Genomic DNA, 16,782 nt, shown 5'->3' with positions numbered 1-16,782 from the left:
CCAGGGACATTTAAAGTTTTTAAAATTTTTTATTAAAATTTTTATTTTATTTTCTGGATATTTAAACTTTTAAGGATTTCTTTGTTGTTGTTGTTGGAGATGTTTTATGAAAACAGACATTTTATCAGTAACTTGCTATGTGAACTGTAATCAATAGCAATTTTTAAAACTGTGAAATGATACAAAAGGATAATCTCATTCGTGGTCTCTTTCTTTATGCAAGGCACTATACCAAGTGTCCTAAAATATTAACTGTTCATTATTCAATATTTAGTGTGTATCCATTCTAAGATACAAATTTCCTTTCCTTTATATATATATATATAACTTTATCTTAAAGGATTTCTTATGATCTTTACTAATACATTAAGAATAATGCTAAGCAGTGCTCTTTTATGTACTGAGACTTGGAGTCATGTGATTAGAATAGGCAACGTGAACTCTGACTTTACAACATATTATAGATATAAATGCTCTAAACTAGGAAAGGTTTTCCACAACCACTGTCAAAGATGGGAGCCTTTTATTCTTCAGAAATCATCCCTTTTTAGGTCATCAAAAAAGAGTATAGCTGCCGCAGCTCATGGTGCAGTATATTCACGAGCCCAGGGCACAGAAAAACCCCAAAAGAACTGCCATGCACAGTGCTCGTTCTTGGCACAGGAACCAATGAAATACTCTATTCTGCACATACCTGCCAGAGCAGGCCACTTTCCTCTTCTGTGAGATTTTAAAAGCTCCCAAAAATGTTATTACTCCCATTTGCAATACACAGAAAATGGAAGAAAGGCTGTTTCCAGTTCTCGGCTTTTCAACAACTCTAAATGTCAGTACCCACAGTGACATCTTACAAAGTAATAAACAGTGTGCATGTGAGGACAAAGCACACATTGAGCTAATTAAGAGCTCAGTGTGATCAGGATTCCATCAAACATCATAGCAGAACATAAGCAAATTACATCTGAATTCCATAATGAATATACATGCTGCAATAACATTAAAAACCATGGCAGCCTATTCCAAACTAGTGAGAATGGTTTTGTGTCAGTAGTGGGTCTTTGTGTGTTTGAACTCCCACCACAAAAGGGCAAACTCGATAGGCATGCTAATGACCTATGATTATCAAATTAAAAATGAAAAATGCTAAAGGATGCCAGAGTGAACATCAGTGAAAGCCACACGAAGACCCACTCTCCTTTAACTTTTTACAAATAAACTATAAATTAGAAACACAAATCATCATGAGTGGCTCTAACATTCAAATAAAGTAACATGTAGAAGATTAACCCTATAACTTTGTTCCTTTGTAAATTTCTTGGGCAGCTCTTAGCTGTTGGTGATGTTTACTTCCTCCTTCGCCGCAGCCCGGTAAAAGCATAGCATAGAGGGACTGCTGCCCAAGGGTCGGTGTTGCTGGCCGTCCCGTAGCTCACAAAGCCATGAGCCATCTGCTGTGCAGTGGGGTTGTGGTGTACCCTCCCTCCTGCAGGCTCCAGGCTGTCGCTGTCATCGTCCAGGCTCATTTCATAAAATTCTTTGGAGAGAGGGAGGTGGGGATCTGAGCCCAGTGCCAGCCTCCCCTGCTCCTGCCTGCCGACCCTGCCTGAGGGCTTGGTTCACCATCCTTGTCAGCAGCACCAAGTTCCTGGGGGGGCTGGGGCCCCTGAAGTGGACTCATTAGCAGGGTGCTGGACCTTGTGGTCGATCATAAGCTGCATCACTGGCCCCTGCAGCTCCAGCAGCTTCACCTGGAGATAGGGGTGCTCAGCTGCCACACCAGTGTCGGCACCCATGCTCACACCCACCCGCATCCCCCTAACCCCAGTAGAGATGTTGTACACCTTACCTTCATCCCCTCCTCGGCCTGGGACAGCATGCTAACATCGTTCTTCTTCTGGTGCTGGGTCTTGGCCACTGCCCTCTGACGGTCATTTGGTTTGATGGACTTTCCTGCAGGAGGACAGGCTCAGAGGCTGGGGCCCCTCCCACCACCCAGCAGATCCCCCTGCCCTGCCCTGGCCTCTTGCTCACTTATCATGTCTCTCTCCAGAGAGCTGGATGAGTCCGAGTTCTAGTTTTTCCATGCGCTCCTTGAGGTCTGCATTCTCCTTCACAATGTCATTGAAGTCTCTCTGGGGCCAAAATAATGGGGTTACATCTTGGCGGTGACCTGCCCCACCCCCACCCTTCTTGGCCCCTGCCAGGACTCACTCACCTGCAGCTTGTCTATGGTGCCCTGCAGGGCCCACTGGGTCTCCCCACACCCACACTCGCTCCCAGTCCCTGTGGCCGCGGCCGCTGCCTCAGGGCCGAGGCCTCCAGGTGAGCCAGGTGCTGGCAACACACCTGTTGTTTCTGGAGCTGCTCACAGAGCCGTGCCTGCTCCTCCTGGGCACCGGCTCCAGCAGGGTTCAGAAATGGCACCTGAAGGCAAGAGGGGAGCATTCTTGTAGGGGCATACACAGGACAGACAGGGCAGGGATGTGGAGTGCAGTCCCTTCCCTTGGGGCCTCAGAGAGTGCACCTGTCAGGTGTCTGACCACCGGCTCCCAGAAGGGGTGAAGGTCCAGAGGAATCCGAAGGTGGGGAAACCAAGAGCATAAGGGGGTCTGGGAGGGACCACAGAGGAAGGTGGCCTGCCCAGGCACCCGGCCCCGGGCTCCAGCCTGAGAGACCGCCTCCCTTGTCTAGAACCCCATGCCTCCTTCCCCAGCCTCAAATCTCACGTCCTTCTTTCCACCATTTAAACTGTAGGCCACTGACTGGTGGATAAGCAGAGAGAGCCGACCACCATCTACCAAGTGTGCTACATGCCTAATGCTTTCCATGCATCATCTCATTTAATCCTCAGCACCCATTCAAGGAAAATGCTAACTTCCTTTGGAAGTTAAAGAAACAGAGACTGACAGATGCAAAGTAGTCGAATGGTGACCAGTGGAATCAAGGCCGGAATCCAGTTTGGATCTAGGGAGACTTTCGTTTTGTTTTGTTTTGTTTTGATTTGTTTTGTTCTGAGACAGAGTGTCACTCTGTGGCCCAGGCTGGAGAGTCGTGGTGCAAACTCAGCTCACCACAACCTCCAGCTCCCGGGCTCAAGTGATGCTCATGCCTCAGCCCTCTGAGTAGCTGGGGTTACTGGTGTGCACCACCATGCCCAGCTTTGTTGTTGTGGTTGTTGCTGTAATTTTAGTAGAGATGAGGTTTCGCCATGTTGGCCAGGCAGGTCTCAAACTCCTGATCTTAAGTGATTCTCCTGCCTTAGCCTCCCAAAGTGCTGGGATTACAGGTGTGAGCCACTGCACCCAGCATGAAGAGCCTCTCACACCACTGTCTCTTGCCCTATGACTGGGGGGCTCCATGCCTAGAGCTGAGATGATGATGTCCAGATCTGGGAGGATCCCAGGCCTACCCACCTCTAAAAGTCAGAGGGCAGGAAGCAAGAAACAGTTGCAGGGCTGCCCTGGAGCATGTGGGGTCACCTGCCCCAAGGTGGAGCTGCTTTTGGCCTTGCACCTCCCCTCCCCAGAGGCCAGTGCCTGCCTCCCAGCCCTCCTGGGTGGGGCAGAGGTTACCGTCTCCTGTTCATCAAGCTTCTCCTGCAGCTCCTTTCCTCCCTGCTCCAAATGCAGTGCGCTCCTGTTCTCATTCTGCTAGACAGAGAGAAGCAATCAGCAGCCACCCACTGCAGCTCGTGACCCCAGGACTTGACCCCACCGGGAAGGGTGGAGGTTAGAGAAATTGTCTCCTTTCTCCCACAGCCATGAGAGCAGGGATCTGGCTCACAGCTGCCTTTAGAAGCCCCATTTCATACCCTCCCCCATTTTACAGGTGGGAAAACAAAGGTCTGGAGGGCTGGGGAGGAGGGCAGCCTCCCCAGGTGGGCAGCACATCAGCTCCTCCTGCTCCTGGAGCCCCTCCTGCTCAAGAAGCCTCTCCCCCTGTTCTCTCAGCCTCACCTACTGCTCCCAGAGCCTCATTTTTGCCTCCTGCAGTCTCTCCTGTTCCCGCAGCTTGTCTCTTAGGTACTTGGTTTCAGTTTCTAGGTTCTTCTCCAAGTCAGAGGGCCCTGCTGGGGGCTTCAGGATTGGGGGTTCAGCTGAGAAAGGAAGCAGACAATAAGGGTCTCTGGATTCTCAATAAAACAAAACAAAACAAAACAAAAAAAAAAACAAAAACACTCTTCTGGGTGCACAGCTCCTCTCAGATTCCCCAAACCTGGCCTCACTGCTAATGATTCCTCTCACCCAAATGGTAGCCAGTATTCCAAGCCCCTTTCAGATAGAGAGCACTGTGGGTGGCTGACAACAGGCACCCTCCTTCTTTGCTGATGGGGACACTGAGGCTCATGGAGATTACAAGACTTGCCATCTCCTGGCACAGACCTCTTTCCCTCTGCCTCAAAGCCCTTCCAGCCTCCCACCTCCCTGGGGCACTCTAAGCCACCCCCACAGCCCTCTGATGCCAGTCCTGCTCCCGGGTCACACCAGCCTAATCTTACCCGGATGGTTTTGTAGGTGGGCAAGGCTCCCCTTCAGCTCCTCGATTTTAATTGCATCCTGCCTTTTCTCCATTTTGAATATTTCCACCTGCCCAAAGCACAGGGGGAAAGGGCCCTGGAGAGAGGGGCCAGTGGCTGGCCAGGCTACCATCTACCTCTGCCCCCAGCTCCATAAAGCCCAGTCCCATGACCACCCCTGGCTGGACAATTCTTTTTACAGATGCCCAGGATGATCCAGTGAGCTATCTAAGGTAGGGGGGGCTGGAGAGTCAGCTCTCACTTCTCCTGCCATTTTCAGCATTTGCTGCTGCCACCATGCCCTCTTTGTTCTGAGTTGTTGAGCGTATGCGTCTCTTTCTAGCTGAGCTTTCTTAAGACACTCCGTCACCTGCAAGAATGGACCCAGAAGTTAGGAAGGGCTGTCACTGGTCCTCACCTTCTCCTGGCCACCTGGGGTCATTTTCCTTCCACATCCCTCCCTCTGCAAAGTCTCACCTCTGCCACCTGTGCTTTTAGCAGTTCCCACTCCTGTAGAAACTGCTGCTCAAGGACTGCTTCACAGCAGCTTGAGGGCTGGATGGTGAAGAGGGAGAAGCTTCAATCTGGAGAGCCTGGGCCATTCCACACAGTGCCCCTTTAAAGGGATAGAGCTGGGCTTAATACACAACTTGGTCAGTAAAGATCAAGGCCATGGTCTGGATTTTAAAATAACTCAGTAAATTTGGAAGGCACAGGAAAGAGGTCACATTTACAGCTGGCTAACAGAGACCCAGAGAGATCAGATCATATTCTATTGTTATTCTTGTTATTACTACCACCGTTGGAACCTTGATTGAGTGGGTCACCAGGTAGCATGCTAACAATCCCATTTAACCTCACAACCACCATGTGAGGCAGTTACTACCGTTACCTCTATTGTGTAGATGGAAAACATGGAGCATTAGAGGTTAGGTGGTTGCCTACGATCACTTAGACAGAGCTGGGATTTGAACACCCAGGTCCATCTGATCCTCTAAGTCCATTTTTTTTCCTGCTGGGGGTGGGAGCACAGGCAGGAAGGGGGAAATGAATCTTTTGTTCACTTTTTGAAAAAATGATACATTCTCATAGTCCAAAACTGAGAAGGTACAGAAGGGAAGTATCTCCCAGCCACCTGTGCTCTCTCCTGAGTTTTTTACAAATCCTTGTAGACATGTTTTATGTATATTATCATAGCGTGTATACGCACGCACGCGCACACACACACACACATACACACACACTTTTCCTCTCTCTACACAAATGGTAACATACTAAAGCCACTCTTCTGTACCTTCACAGTCCAAGCACCCAGTCCCTCACCTAGGACTTGGCCAAGGCCACAGCCAGGTAAGGGCAGGGAGCACATTTGGCCTCTGAGCTCTGCATCCAGTGCTGGCTCCCCATAGCACCCCTCAACTCACTCACAGCAGCCCCAAGGGGAAACTGGAGCCCAGGATTGGCAGCGTGCAATCAGAGGACCCCACCGGACTCTTGCCACTAAGTCGATGGTGTTACTCAGTTCACTGGTTGTGATGGAGCTCGAGTCCAGGGCTATTAGTAGTTGGTGTGCGCTCTGAGGCACACGCAAAGAGGAGGAGTTGGAGGACGATCGGGGGAGAGGTAGAGAGAAAATCATTAGGTTGGGGTGTGTGGGGCTGTCTTGGCTGGCAGAGGGGCACACAGCCACCACTGTGGGAGGAGGGTGGAGGGCTGGCCTGCAGGGTCACTCTACCTCAGCTCAGGGCCTCTTACCTCTGGATCTTTCATGGGGGCACATGGTGCAGGGCCCCCCTTGTGACCACCTGCTACTGACTACAAGAGATGAGAGTGCACATGGAGATGTTCTGTCCCCTCAGTGTCCAAGCCTCTGGCTTCCTTTCCTCCCCATCAGCTGGCAGCATTTTCTGTTCTGCCTCTCAGACCCTTTGTCCCATGACTCCTCTGTACCAGCTCCTCTCATGGTTCTTATCTCCCACCATCCCACCCTGGGGCCCTTTCTGTGACTCCTAAAGGGACAGCCTGACAGCAAAAGGCTGTTCTCATTGGTCTGGCTTCCCCTTGAGACTGGGGATGAGGAAAACCAAACAGCAAGGACCATTTCCTGGGTGTTTACAGTGGGCCATGTACTAAGGATTAACAAAAAAACAACAGCAATAACGAATCTCATTTCACCTTCACAAATGGAAGTCAGGCAATACCACCTATATTTTACAGATGTGAAAGGAGAGGCCCAAAGAGCTCCAGCAACTTGCCCTAAATCATATCCCTAGCAGATGGAGAGGCAGGATTCAAACCAGAATTCCTAACCAGTACCCAGAAGTTCTTCTACAATCTTAACAATTGCCCTCTACTGCCCCTTGGACCCCTTTTCCCCAGAAGCCTGGCCAGCCAAGACTCACATGGCATGGTGACTGGCAACCATCAGAAGCGGCTGTCTCAGGGCCATTGTTGTTTCTTTTCTTCCTTCTTCTCACTCGTGATGAAACAGCAGGGCTGTTTCTTTGTTGAAATTCTTTTAACTGTGGGAAAAAGAGCAGTAATACCCATGAGAACTGCAAACCCCTACAGTCACAACCTACATTACAGTTTTTACAAAATACTGTTACACACCATCTGATTTAATGCCACCAACAACTCTATAAGGTGTTGTCACAATCACTTAGTGACTGAGAGAGATTGATATCATAGCAAAAACAAAAAGGAAATAAAAAAGAAAAAGAAAAAGCAATACTAGACATTAAACTCATTCCTCTGACTACAAGCTCTGGGGTTTTGCCACGAATCAGCAACTGCCAGAGACCAAAACCACAGGCAGAGGTAGAAAAGTCACTATTAAGTAGGCAGGAACTGTACGCCATGTGGTTTAGAGTCACACAGCATCACATGACTGTTAGTGTTAAGAAGAGCACCAGCACCTCTCACACTTTTATATCAATGTGTCCTCATGGCAGAAGGCAGCCTTTCTGTTAAATCTGGGAATTCATCAGAAAGAGGACAACCCAAGTCTCATTTCAGAGAGAAGTCTGGTATACTTTTAGAAACCTATGTGACTGTCATCCCTAAGTACAATAAAGTTTTTGCTGTCTCAAGAGACTCAAGGGAAACTGATGCTTCAGAAAGATGTCCCATGTTTATCCCATGGCATTCAAAGTAACCCAGGTTGAGATGATATGAGGAAGATTCAAGCTGTCAGTTTCAATTTCCCAAGATGTGTTCCACGGAAGACGAGCAGATCTCACTCCAGAGGCCACTGACTGAAGGGCAGTCTGGTCCCAGAACCATGGAGAATTTGAAGATGAGGTGGAGAACTCAGAAAGAAAAGTGAAAGTCTCTCTGGAGAGCAGAAGCCTGAGAGAAAACCAAATCAAACCCATTCTCCCATTGCCACCCAGAGACACTGTCAATGTTTTGAACTCACAGGGGAAGTGTAGGCTTTCCACACTGTCAATGTCTATGTTAAGGGAGTGAGGCAGCCTGAAACCTCTTGCTCCTAGGTCCCACAGTCCCCATTCCCCTTCCAGCTGGAAATTTGTGCTGGGACAAGAGGAGCCAGAAATGGGATGATAATGCTTAGGGGACTGGGTCCTAAGATCGAAGTCTGGTCTTGTAGCAGTACTGACAGTTCCTATGGGGACTGTGACATCACTACATTCCACTCCTCCTGGGGGAGGGGACCACACCAAGGAGATGCCTGAGTCACTGCTCCATGATGGGGGAGGGGGATGCAGGGCTGGGACCCAGGTCCTTGGAGACGCCAGCCCAAAGATCACAGGGAAGTCACTCAGGGGGAGCAGGAGGGGAGGGCAGAGTCTGCAGCAGGGATTCCCAGGAGTCACCAGCCCAAAGTCACCCAGAAATGACTGGTGAGGGCAGGGTCTGGGAGACCCAGGTCCTCAGAGACATGAGTCCACAGAGCCCAGGGAGGTCAGACATGGGGCAGCAAAAGATGAGGCCCAAGTAGAAAGCAGGGAGCCTCAGGGGTTACAAATCCAAAGTCACCCTGGGGTGATTGGCAAGGGTAGGGGCTGGGCTCCTTGCTGAAAGGGTGGGGCTGACTGAGAAGATGTTGGTAGGGGGAGCCCAGAGACACCGGGGTTGGGGGCCCACCCAGTCTGGTGTGTCTCAGAAGTGTTATGGACTCTGGCAGCAGTCTTGCCACCAGAGGGGATCTCTGTGCATGTTACCTTTTTCCTAGCTGAGGCTAATTTCATCTTGCGAATTTCTTCTAACATCCCCATAGTGGGTGGGGGAGGTTGGTGGGGTTGGGGAGGGAGGTGGGGTTGGGGAGGGAGGTGGGGTTGGGGTCACATCAGCACAATTCAAGGGAGCACTACTAAGCAGCTCCACTCCCCTACCAGGCGGCTCTGTGTCTAAGCCAGAGGAGGCATAACCAGGGCCACACTAGAATGTAGAATAGGGGTGTGGCCTTCATGCTCCAAGCCCATTGGTCAATGAAAAAGATGAAAGGGAAAGTAGGCGTGGCCAGGCAGCGAGTCCAGACAGACCTGTGGCATCCCAAAAATAGCTGCCCCTGCAACTCCTGTCCCCACCCACTCTGAGAGGGGAGGGGCCACCCACTCCTCCCAGCTGCAGGCTGCTTCCTGGTGTGGCCTCAGGGACCCTGGATGAGTCAAGATGGGGCTGCCAGCAGCTGGGGGCAGGGAGAAAGCTGGGTCCCCAGGGTGGATGCCCAGCAGGGAAATGCAGGTGTGGGGAGTGCTGGGTCCTCAGGGCTGAGCCCCTTCTGTCCAGGGGGCCTTGGTGACATGCTTGCTGCTGAGCTCAACCCAAGGAATCAGAGCCTGGTGGCAAGTAGCCTCTCTGCTTACAAAGACAGTCCTGGGGTCGTTACCCCTCTGCCCAGGCTCAGGCATCCAGGCTGTGGAAGGGCCAGCATTCAGAAAGAAGAGAACTGTGGGTGTGGGTTCCCTGGCAGTCAGGGGCCTTGGTGGACAGAGACCCCTATGAGGGTGAAATCCCTCTTCTCACTCCACAGCAATGCTGTGAGAAGGAATTGTAGGGTTTTGGGGTGTGGACCCTCCCCACCCACACCCTTGGGACATTCTGGGTTAAGTGCTGACTTTGGTCTTGCCTCCCCCACATGATCCTTGGGGCCTGCTGGGTCCCCACCCCCAACCCCAGGAGTCCCTCTTTCCTGGGACTCAGAGCATGCAATACCCTTTGCCTTGGAGACTTCTTGAGGCCCCCACCTGGGACCCAGCCAGTAGACAGGAGGCCACCTGGGACCCTCGGGACTGTCTGTGGGAGGGGTGGGGGCTCCATGGAGCCCACAGAGAACTCTTAGGGGTATGGGAGTGAGGGTCTTTCCGAGTGCCTTTATAGCCACACCCATCTCAAATGGAGACCCCGAGGGCATCTGGCTTCAATTTTCATTTTTCTGGAGGGGAGATGGATTGCCTGGAATGGACCTTGGCCCTGGCAGGGGAGAAGCTTCCTGTTGGGCAAATCCTGGCAACTGTCTTGGTGTGAGTGTGCATAGGGAACCCTGACCCTTGCAGAACCTTGCGATTTTCTGTGGGTGGAGGGGAGGAAGAAAGGGGAGGGAGGAGACACTGAGACGGGAACCTTCATCTTGAGCACAGTGGGGTGGCATGGCGGAGAAGCTGCTGAGAGCTTGGACAGGAGGGAGGGAGAGGGGCCCTGTTCCGTCTTGCCCCCTTGTTCTGTAGGTGCCATTTTGTCCTTCCAGAGCCAGGGTGGAGAGACCTTGGGGCCAGTCCTCATGCCGCCCGCCCCTGCCCATTCCCCAGCCGGCCTTTGGAGAAGGTGAGAGAAGACTGCTAGAATTTGGGATTCTTGTGGAGGCTGAGGGGGATGGGGTGTGACCATTTGTTTGAGTCTGACCCTGGAACAAAGGCTTTTGCCACAGAGAGTCAAGGTCTTAATGCTCCCCATTAGCCTGAGTGGGGGGGTCCATCAACAGGTGAACAGCTAAAAACAGCCTTCTTGGGAATCCTTTTGCGGAGCCACTCTGCCTCCACTGCCTGGTGACGGCGATTTCCAGCCAGGGCTGCAGTGGACAGACCATCCCGGACACAGAGCCTCCCATTATGTCCCTAATGCTCAGTGACAAAGGCCGCTCGCCGATGGCAACAGTCCCTAGGCAGGTCTTATCTCCAGAGCTCCGTCCCTTCCCCCAGGGCAGAGGCAGAGGCCCCAACTGGGTCCCCTGAGTCTTCATGGGGCTCTTCCAAGACCCCAGAGTTCTCCACAGGGGATGGCGCTGTTGACACTGAGGGAGAGGCCCCGGGACACGGGCCCGGGCACAGAACCTGTGATGGCCGTTTTGAGACGTTTTCTTAGACGTTGTCATTCATATAGCAAGCATTTCTAGTGCTCCCTCCACCCGCCCCCAGTCCCCAGGCTTTTGCCTGGATTCTTAAAGTTCCATTTGGCTCCTTGCTGAATGAAGTGACCCCTGTGTCATGTTGCTGGTGTCACTTTAGGAGAACACACACTCTCTCAACTGCTCCCGTTTTGATAGGACTCGTCTGACGACGCTGTCATTGTGCTGTTTACTTGTCCGTCCAATTGGAATAGGGCGGATCTTCACCCCAGCTGTATATTGCACCCTAGAACCACCTGGGGGGTCACGAACAGCAAGCTTCTACCCCACAGATTCTGATTTGGTTTCTCTGGGGTGGGACACAAGCATTTTTCCTCTCCTTGAGTGATACCAATGTGCAGCCGGGGCTGAGATGTCACTCTAGTGATGGTCACCTAGCTTCCTTTTTTTCTTTCCTTCCTTTCCTTCTTTTTCCTTCCTTCCTTCCTTCCCTCCTTCCTTCTTTCTCTCTCACTTTCTTTCTTTCCTTCCTTCCTTCCTTTCCTTCTTTCTCCTTCCTTCCTTCCCCTCTCTTTCTTTCTTTCTTTCTTTCTTTCTTTCTTTCTTTCTTTCTTTCTTTCTTTCTTTTTCTTTCTTTCTTCCTTTCTTTCTCTTTCTTTCTTTCTTTTCCTTCTTTTTCTTTCTTTCCTTCCTTCCTTTCTTTCCTTCTTTCTCCTTCCTTTCATCCCCTTTCTTTCTTTCATCTTTCTTTCCCTTCGTTCCTTCCCCTTTCTTTCTTTTTTCCTTTCTCCCTTCTTTTCTTCCTTCCTTCCCCTCCTCTCTCTCTCTCTCTCTCTCTCTCTCTCTCTCTCTCTCTCTCTCTTTCTCTCTCTTTCATGAGGTTTTGCTCTGTCACCCAGGCTGGAGTGCAGTGGCACAATATGGGCTCACTGCTTCCCCCACCTCCCAGGTTCAAACAATTATCCTGCCTCAGCCTTTCCAAGTAGCTGGGATTATAGGCATCTGCCACCACATCCAGCTAATTTTTGTGTTTTTAGTAGAGACGGGGTTTCACTCTGTTGGTCAGGCTGATCTTGAACTCCTGACCTCAGGTGATTCACCTGTCTCTGACTCCCAAAGTGCTGGGATTACAGGCATCAGCCACCACGTCAAGCCTCCTTTTTTTCTTTCTTTTTTTCTGAGACGGGGTCTTGTTCTGTCACATAGGCTGGAGTGCAATGGTGTGATTTTGGCTCACTGTAACCTCTGCCTCCTGGGTTCAAAGTATTCTCCTTCCTCAGCCTCCCAAGTAGCTGCGTTTACAGGCACCTGCCACCACGCCCAGCTATTTTTTGTATTTTTAGTAGAGATGAGGTTTCACCATATTCGCCGGGCTGGTCTCAATCTCCTGACCATGTGATCCGCCCGCCTCCGCCTCCCAAAGTGCTGGTACTACAGGTGTGAACTACTGCACCCAGAGGTGACTGTTACCTTTCTACAGGTAAGGGGCAGGTGACACCTCAGGGCAAGCAAAATTCTGAAATGTGGTCAGTTTCCAACCCCACTAATTATGCAGGGGTCCTGAATTTCTCAACCTCAAAATCCTTATCTGTAAAATGAGACCTAACTCATAGTGTAGTTTCAAGTATTAAATGAGATTATGGCATCAAGCCTGTGCATATGCCTGGCTCATAGGAGAAACTCAACACTTGTGAAGTGAATGATGCTCCGGTAGGGAAAGCTGAGTGAAACTCCCAGTCCTGATCAGATGCAGTGGTTACATAGTCCCAGCACTTTGGGAGACCATGGCAGGTAAATCCCTTGAGCTCAGGAGTTCGAGACCAGCCTAGGCAACATAGCAAAACCCCCATCTCTACAAAACAAAGTAATTAGCCAGGTATGGTGGTATGCACCTGTGGTCCCAACTACTCAGGAGGCTGAGGTGGGAGGATCACCTGACCCTGGGAGTTCAAGGCTGTTCAAGATGGGACCACTGCATTGCAGCTTGGGCGGCAGAGTGAGACGCTGTCTCTTTTTTTTTAGATGGGGTTTCACCATGTTGGCCAGGCTGATCTTGAACTCCCAACACCAGGTGGTCCACCCACCTTGGCCTCCAAAGTGCTTGGATTACAGGCATGAGCCACCATGCCTGGCCAAGACTCTGTCTCAAAACAAAAATAAAAGAAACTCTTGAGTCCTAGTTTCTGTTCTGATACAAGCCAGTTGTAGTATGGCCTTAACAGCTCTTTCCTCCCAAGTTTCCCTGTGGTTCCTCTGAGCTTCAAAATTTTATATTTCATGGGCTGCGTGCAAGTAGCTCATGCTTGTAATCCCAGCACTTTGGGAGGCTGAGACGGGTGGATCACCTGAGGTTGGGAGTCTGAGGCCAGCCTGATCAACATGGAGAAAACCCCATGTCTACTAAAAATACAAAATTAGCAGAGTGTGGTGGTTCATGCCTGTAATCCCAGCTACTCAGGGTGCTGAAGCAGGACAATCACTTGAGCCTGGGAGGCAGAGGTTGCAGTCAGCCAGGATAGTGCCTTGTACTCCAGCCTGGGCAACAAGAGTGAAACTCTGTCTCAAAAAAAATTTTTTTTGTTATACTTCCATGATATCATAGACAGTAAAATTTTATATTATATTGCTTTATGTAAGTCACATGTATTTTAAATAACTTCCCTACAAATTTATAGTTCTCTATTAAACTATAGTTAGTAATTGAGATAAACTAAAGTGAGTTCAGGGCAACTTTTTATATCACTTAGTCTTAGATGAATGGCTAACGCTAGTTTCTTGTACTTACAGATTGTTAAACTCTTTTTTTTTTTTTTTCGAGATGGAGTCTTGCTCTGTCACCAGGTGCCAGGCTGGAGTACAGGTGATCCTCCTCAGGTAATCCTCCCAAAGTGCTGGGATTACAAGCATGAGCCACCATGCCCAGACTCAGAGATCTTCTTTTAAGTAGGGTTGTCATTTGCTAATTAAAAAAATTTTTTTTTTTATATAAGATGGGGTTTCTCCATGATGACCAGGCTGGTATTGAACTCCTGATCTCAGGTGATCCACCCACCTAGGCCTCCCAAAGTGCTAGGATTACAGGCATGAGCCACGGCGCCTGGCTTGTTAATTGTTTTTAAAGGTGATTTCTTTTGTCTCCCTTCTTTTCTGCTAGCATCGCTCCACCCACCACTCCTCCAACATCTGTCTATTTGCCATTGCTGCCTGGGCCTTAGTAGTTTTAAAATTCCTTATGGACAGTTCTCTCCTTGAATTAATATTTATTGATGGAGATCCTGCTCTGGTGCCATAGGAGAGGGGGTGGGAAGAGTAACTCTGCCCAATCCAGCTGGGGGGTGTGGGCAGGAGACTCAGTAATGACAGGGTGGTCACGGCCAGGACAGGAACCTGTTCTTCCCTGCTGTGAGCCAGCTGGATGAATCTAAGACAATGCAGGTGACAATTCTGGATTGGATGTTGGAAACAGATGTTTGGTGCTGCAAAGAAAAAATTAGCACTGAGGCAAAGGGTCTCTTAGCAAGGCAATTTTACTTTCTGCAGAAAGGGTGCTCCTGTAAGCTCTCTTCCTTCAAAAGTAAACTAATAAAGGAAAAGTGGATGTATTTATCTTATGTATTTGGGGTTGTCTGATTTTCTTCACCATCTAAACTAAAACTCGATTGGCTAACAACTTAAACCTTTTCTAAACAGGTAAAAGCAATAGAGAACAAAGAGGAAGTCCAAATAAGGAAGGGGCAGGGACTGTGAGCTGGGACGTGCCTGTGAGCACATCTAGCACAAGTGTCTTGGTTAAAGTACAAGGACACAGAATGTGCCACGTGCCTGTGAGCATGTCTCACAGCTGCATAGGATATGGCTTAACAAAGAGCTACTAGCAAGGAGCAAGAAGGCTTTGAAGAAAGTCTTTAAAACAAACTGTTATTTCTAACATTTATGATTATTCTTTAACAAGAAAGGACACTTTGAAGAGGCACTTTTCTACTTACCATGATGGATCTCCAACTTTCTGGTCCCAGGACCTTTTTATAGTCTTTAAAATTTTTGATAATTTCAAACATCTTTTATTTATGTGGATTATATCTATTAATATATCCTGTATTAGATGTTAAAATTAAGAAATTTTCTTTCTTTTTTTTTTTTTGAGATGGAGTTTCACTCTTGTCTCCCAGGCTGGAATGCAACAGCATGATTTTGGCTCACTGCAACCTCTGCCTCTTGTGTTCAAGCAATTCTCCTACCTTAGCCTCCCAAGTAGCTGGGATTACAGGCACCCATAACCACACCCAGCTGATTTTTGTATTTTTAGTAGAGACGGAGGTTCTCCATGTTGGGCAGGCTGGTCTCGAACTCCTGACCTCAGGTGATCTGCCTGAGGTGACCCACCTCTGCCTCCCAAAGTGCTGGAATGACTGGTACCTGACACCACACCTGGCCTAAACATTTGTTATATGCTCAGATAGTTGGAGGCCTTCCTTGAAAAGACGTGAAGCCTCAAATAATTTAGACTGGGGGCTTATATTCCATTTTAACAACTGGTAATAAATTGTGAAGAAGTGAGAAGAAGAAGGAAAATGGGCTTAGGCTTTTAGGGAGAGTGAATTGTGGGCAGGTAAACATACGGGGGAAACTCATGGAAGGTAAGGGCAATTTTACAAGGCTGGTTTGTGCGGACCCATCTTGGTGACAACTCTCTGTTTCTAACGAAAATGGTGATACTCCTCGTACTAGGAGAGGGAAGATCAACACCTTCACAAAGGAAAATTGAGGCAGATGACATTGATGTGGGCAAGGAGCTCTTTCTTCATTTGCTGCTTCTTAATTGCCTTCAGCTAAAAATAGTCCTTTTGCTAAAAATAGTCCTGCTAAAGTGGCCTATTTGGGGTGACATATTTTGACCCCCTTCAGTAAATAATAATATGAATAAAGGACAATACCAGATTCGGAGTGAACAGTACCTAAGGTTCTCCCCTCTGGCAAGCTCTAGCAGCCTTAACTTTCAGTAGCCCTGAGCATGTCTGTGCCAGGTCAGGCAGTCAGGGAAACCGTCTGAGCAGAGTGAGCCCAGTGCCCTGGCCAGGTGCAGGGTGTGGGGGCTGTGTGGCATGCTGGGCTTCCTGGGGGCAGCAGAGGAAACAGAAGAGCAAACACCAGTGGAGAGCAAAGAACTCGCTGCTTGCTCCCCAACTGCCTTGCCCAGGCAGCAGGGTGGCACCCTGGAGATCAGAGAGCAGCAGGGCTGCTCTGTGGGCATGAGGGATTGCCCAGAGACGAAGGGCACCTGATGGCTGTGGCCTGGAGGCAGGTGGGAGGCCACTAGGCTGTGGAGGCAGGAGTGAGGCAAGGGGCAGGTGAGAAATGAGCAGAGGAGGTGGACCCAGCTCCTGAGATGCCGCAGAGGAAAGAGCCAACTCCAGTGAGGAGGAAAGTGTTTCTTCCTTAGCAAGGGCACAGCTTCGGCTCCCACCGAGGGTCTCAACCTCGGCTCCTTGCACCACCCCCTTCCAGGCAGCTCTTGGCTCTGTGTGGAGCCACCTTTGCTCGGTCGGGGCTAGCGACTTTCTCTGAACCCATCCAGTAACCACAAACTGCTGCTTCTGGGGGGCCATGTGCTTCTCTTTAAAACTGACTTGATTGTTTTCTTTCATTCCTTTTTAGAGACAGACTCACTCATTACCCAGGCTCATCTTGACCTCCTGAGCTAGAGTGATCCTCCAGCCTCGGCCTCCCAAATTGCCAGGATTACACGTGTGAGCTGATTTTAGTGGCACAAGTCTATCTCTGACTATATTGTCACTCCTGAGGGCAGCCATCTTGTCTGTTAGCACTTTTTCATCCCTTCCAATGCCCAGCGCTGTTTCTTTTACATCATAGCAGCTTAATTGATGGCCATGGAAGTAATCAACACTTTCATATATATATATATATATATATATATATATATATATATATATATATA

General features: G+C 49.5%; 2 protein-coding genes and 1 pseudogene across 5 annotated transcripts in view; 1 reads left to right on the top strand and 2 right to left on the bottom strand.

Annotated features, from left to right (window-relative positions):
- The window catches only part of LOC116544992 (golgin subfamily A member 6C-like), a 7,846-nt gene extending 5,560 nt beyond the window's left edge, over window positions 1–2,286 (bottom strand). The window contains exons 1-4 of one of the 4 annotated variants that reach the window (XR_004266125.1): window positions 2,032–2,075; window positions 1,847–1,950; window positions 1,621–1,748; window positions 1,288–1,534 (exon numbers count right to left, since the gene is read on the bottom strand). Coding sequence is in view for 2 of the 4 variants with exons in the window: in XM_032271588.1 (XP_032127479.1) it covers window positions 1,629–1,748; window positions 1,847–1,950; window positions 2,032–2,038 (231 nt within the window). In the remaining 2 variants the exon portion in view is untranslated. Of the gene's footprint in view, window positions 1–603; window positions 1,535–1,620; window positions 1,749–1,846; window positions 1,951–2,031; window positions 2,076–2,215 lie in introns of those variants that run through there. The other 3 variants (XM_032271587.1, XR_004266126.1, XM_032271588.1) reach the window with 3 other exon arrangements.
- A 1,607-nt stretch (window positions 2,287–3,893) lies between these two features.
- LOC116544991 (golgin subfamily A member 8T-like) lies at window positions 3,894–5,035 on the bottom strand. The gene is made up of 4 exons (XM_032271586.1): window positions 4,994–5,035; window positions 4,779–4,886; window positions 4,499–4,586; window positions 3,894–4,096 (listed from the first exon to the last, which is right to left on the bottom strand). The coding sequence occupies exons 2-4, from the start codon at window positions 4,797–4,799 to the stop codon at window positions 3,957–3,959; spliced, it is 249 nt and encodes an 82-aa protein (XP_032127477.1). The 5' UTR covers window positions 4,800–4,886; window positions 4,994–5,035; the 3' UTR covers window positions 3,894–3,956.
- Window positions 5,036–5,075: 40 nt separating this feature from the next.
- LOC116544979 lies at window positions 5,076–6,096 on the top strand (annotated as a pseudogene).
- The last annotated feature ends 10,686 nt before the right edge of the window (window positions 6,097–16,782 follow it).

The sequence above is a fragment of the Sapajus apella genome, unplaced genomic scaffold, assembly GCF_009761245.1.
Source record: "Sapajus apella isolate SASKATOON/1434 unplaced genomic scaffold, GSC_monkey_1.0 scaffold239, whole genome shotgun sequence".
Lineage (NCBI taxonomy): Eukaryota > Metazoa > Chordata > Mammalia > Primates > Cebidae > Sapajus > Sapajus apella.
Note: the sequence above shows the minus strand (reverse complement) of the source record. Positions and strands in the feature narration are given on the sequence as shown.

Bases quoted from the DNA above. Each gene is read 5' to 3' on its own strand.
- LOC116544991 (XM_032271586.1), bottom strand. From the start codon at position 4,799: ATGCTGAAAATGGCAGGAGAA. The intron at 4,587-4,778 runs GTGAGAGCTGAC...TGCTTTGGGCAG, and splicing joins TGCTGAAAATGGCAGGAGAA to GTGGAAATATTCAAAATGGA. The intron at 4,097-4,498 runs GTAAGATTAGGC...TTCCTTTCTCAG, and splicing joins CCACCTACAAAACCATCCGG to CTGAACCCCCAATCCTGAAG.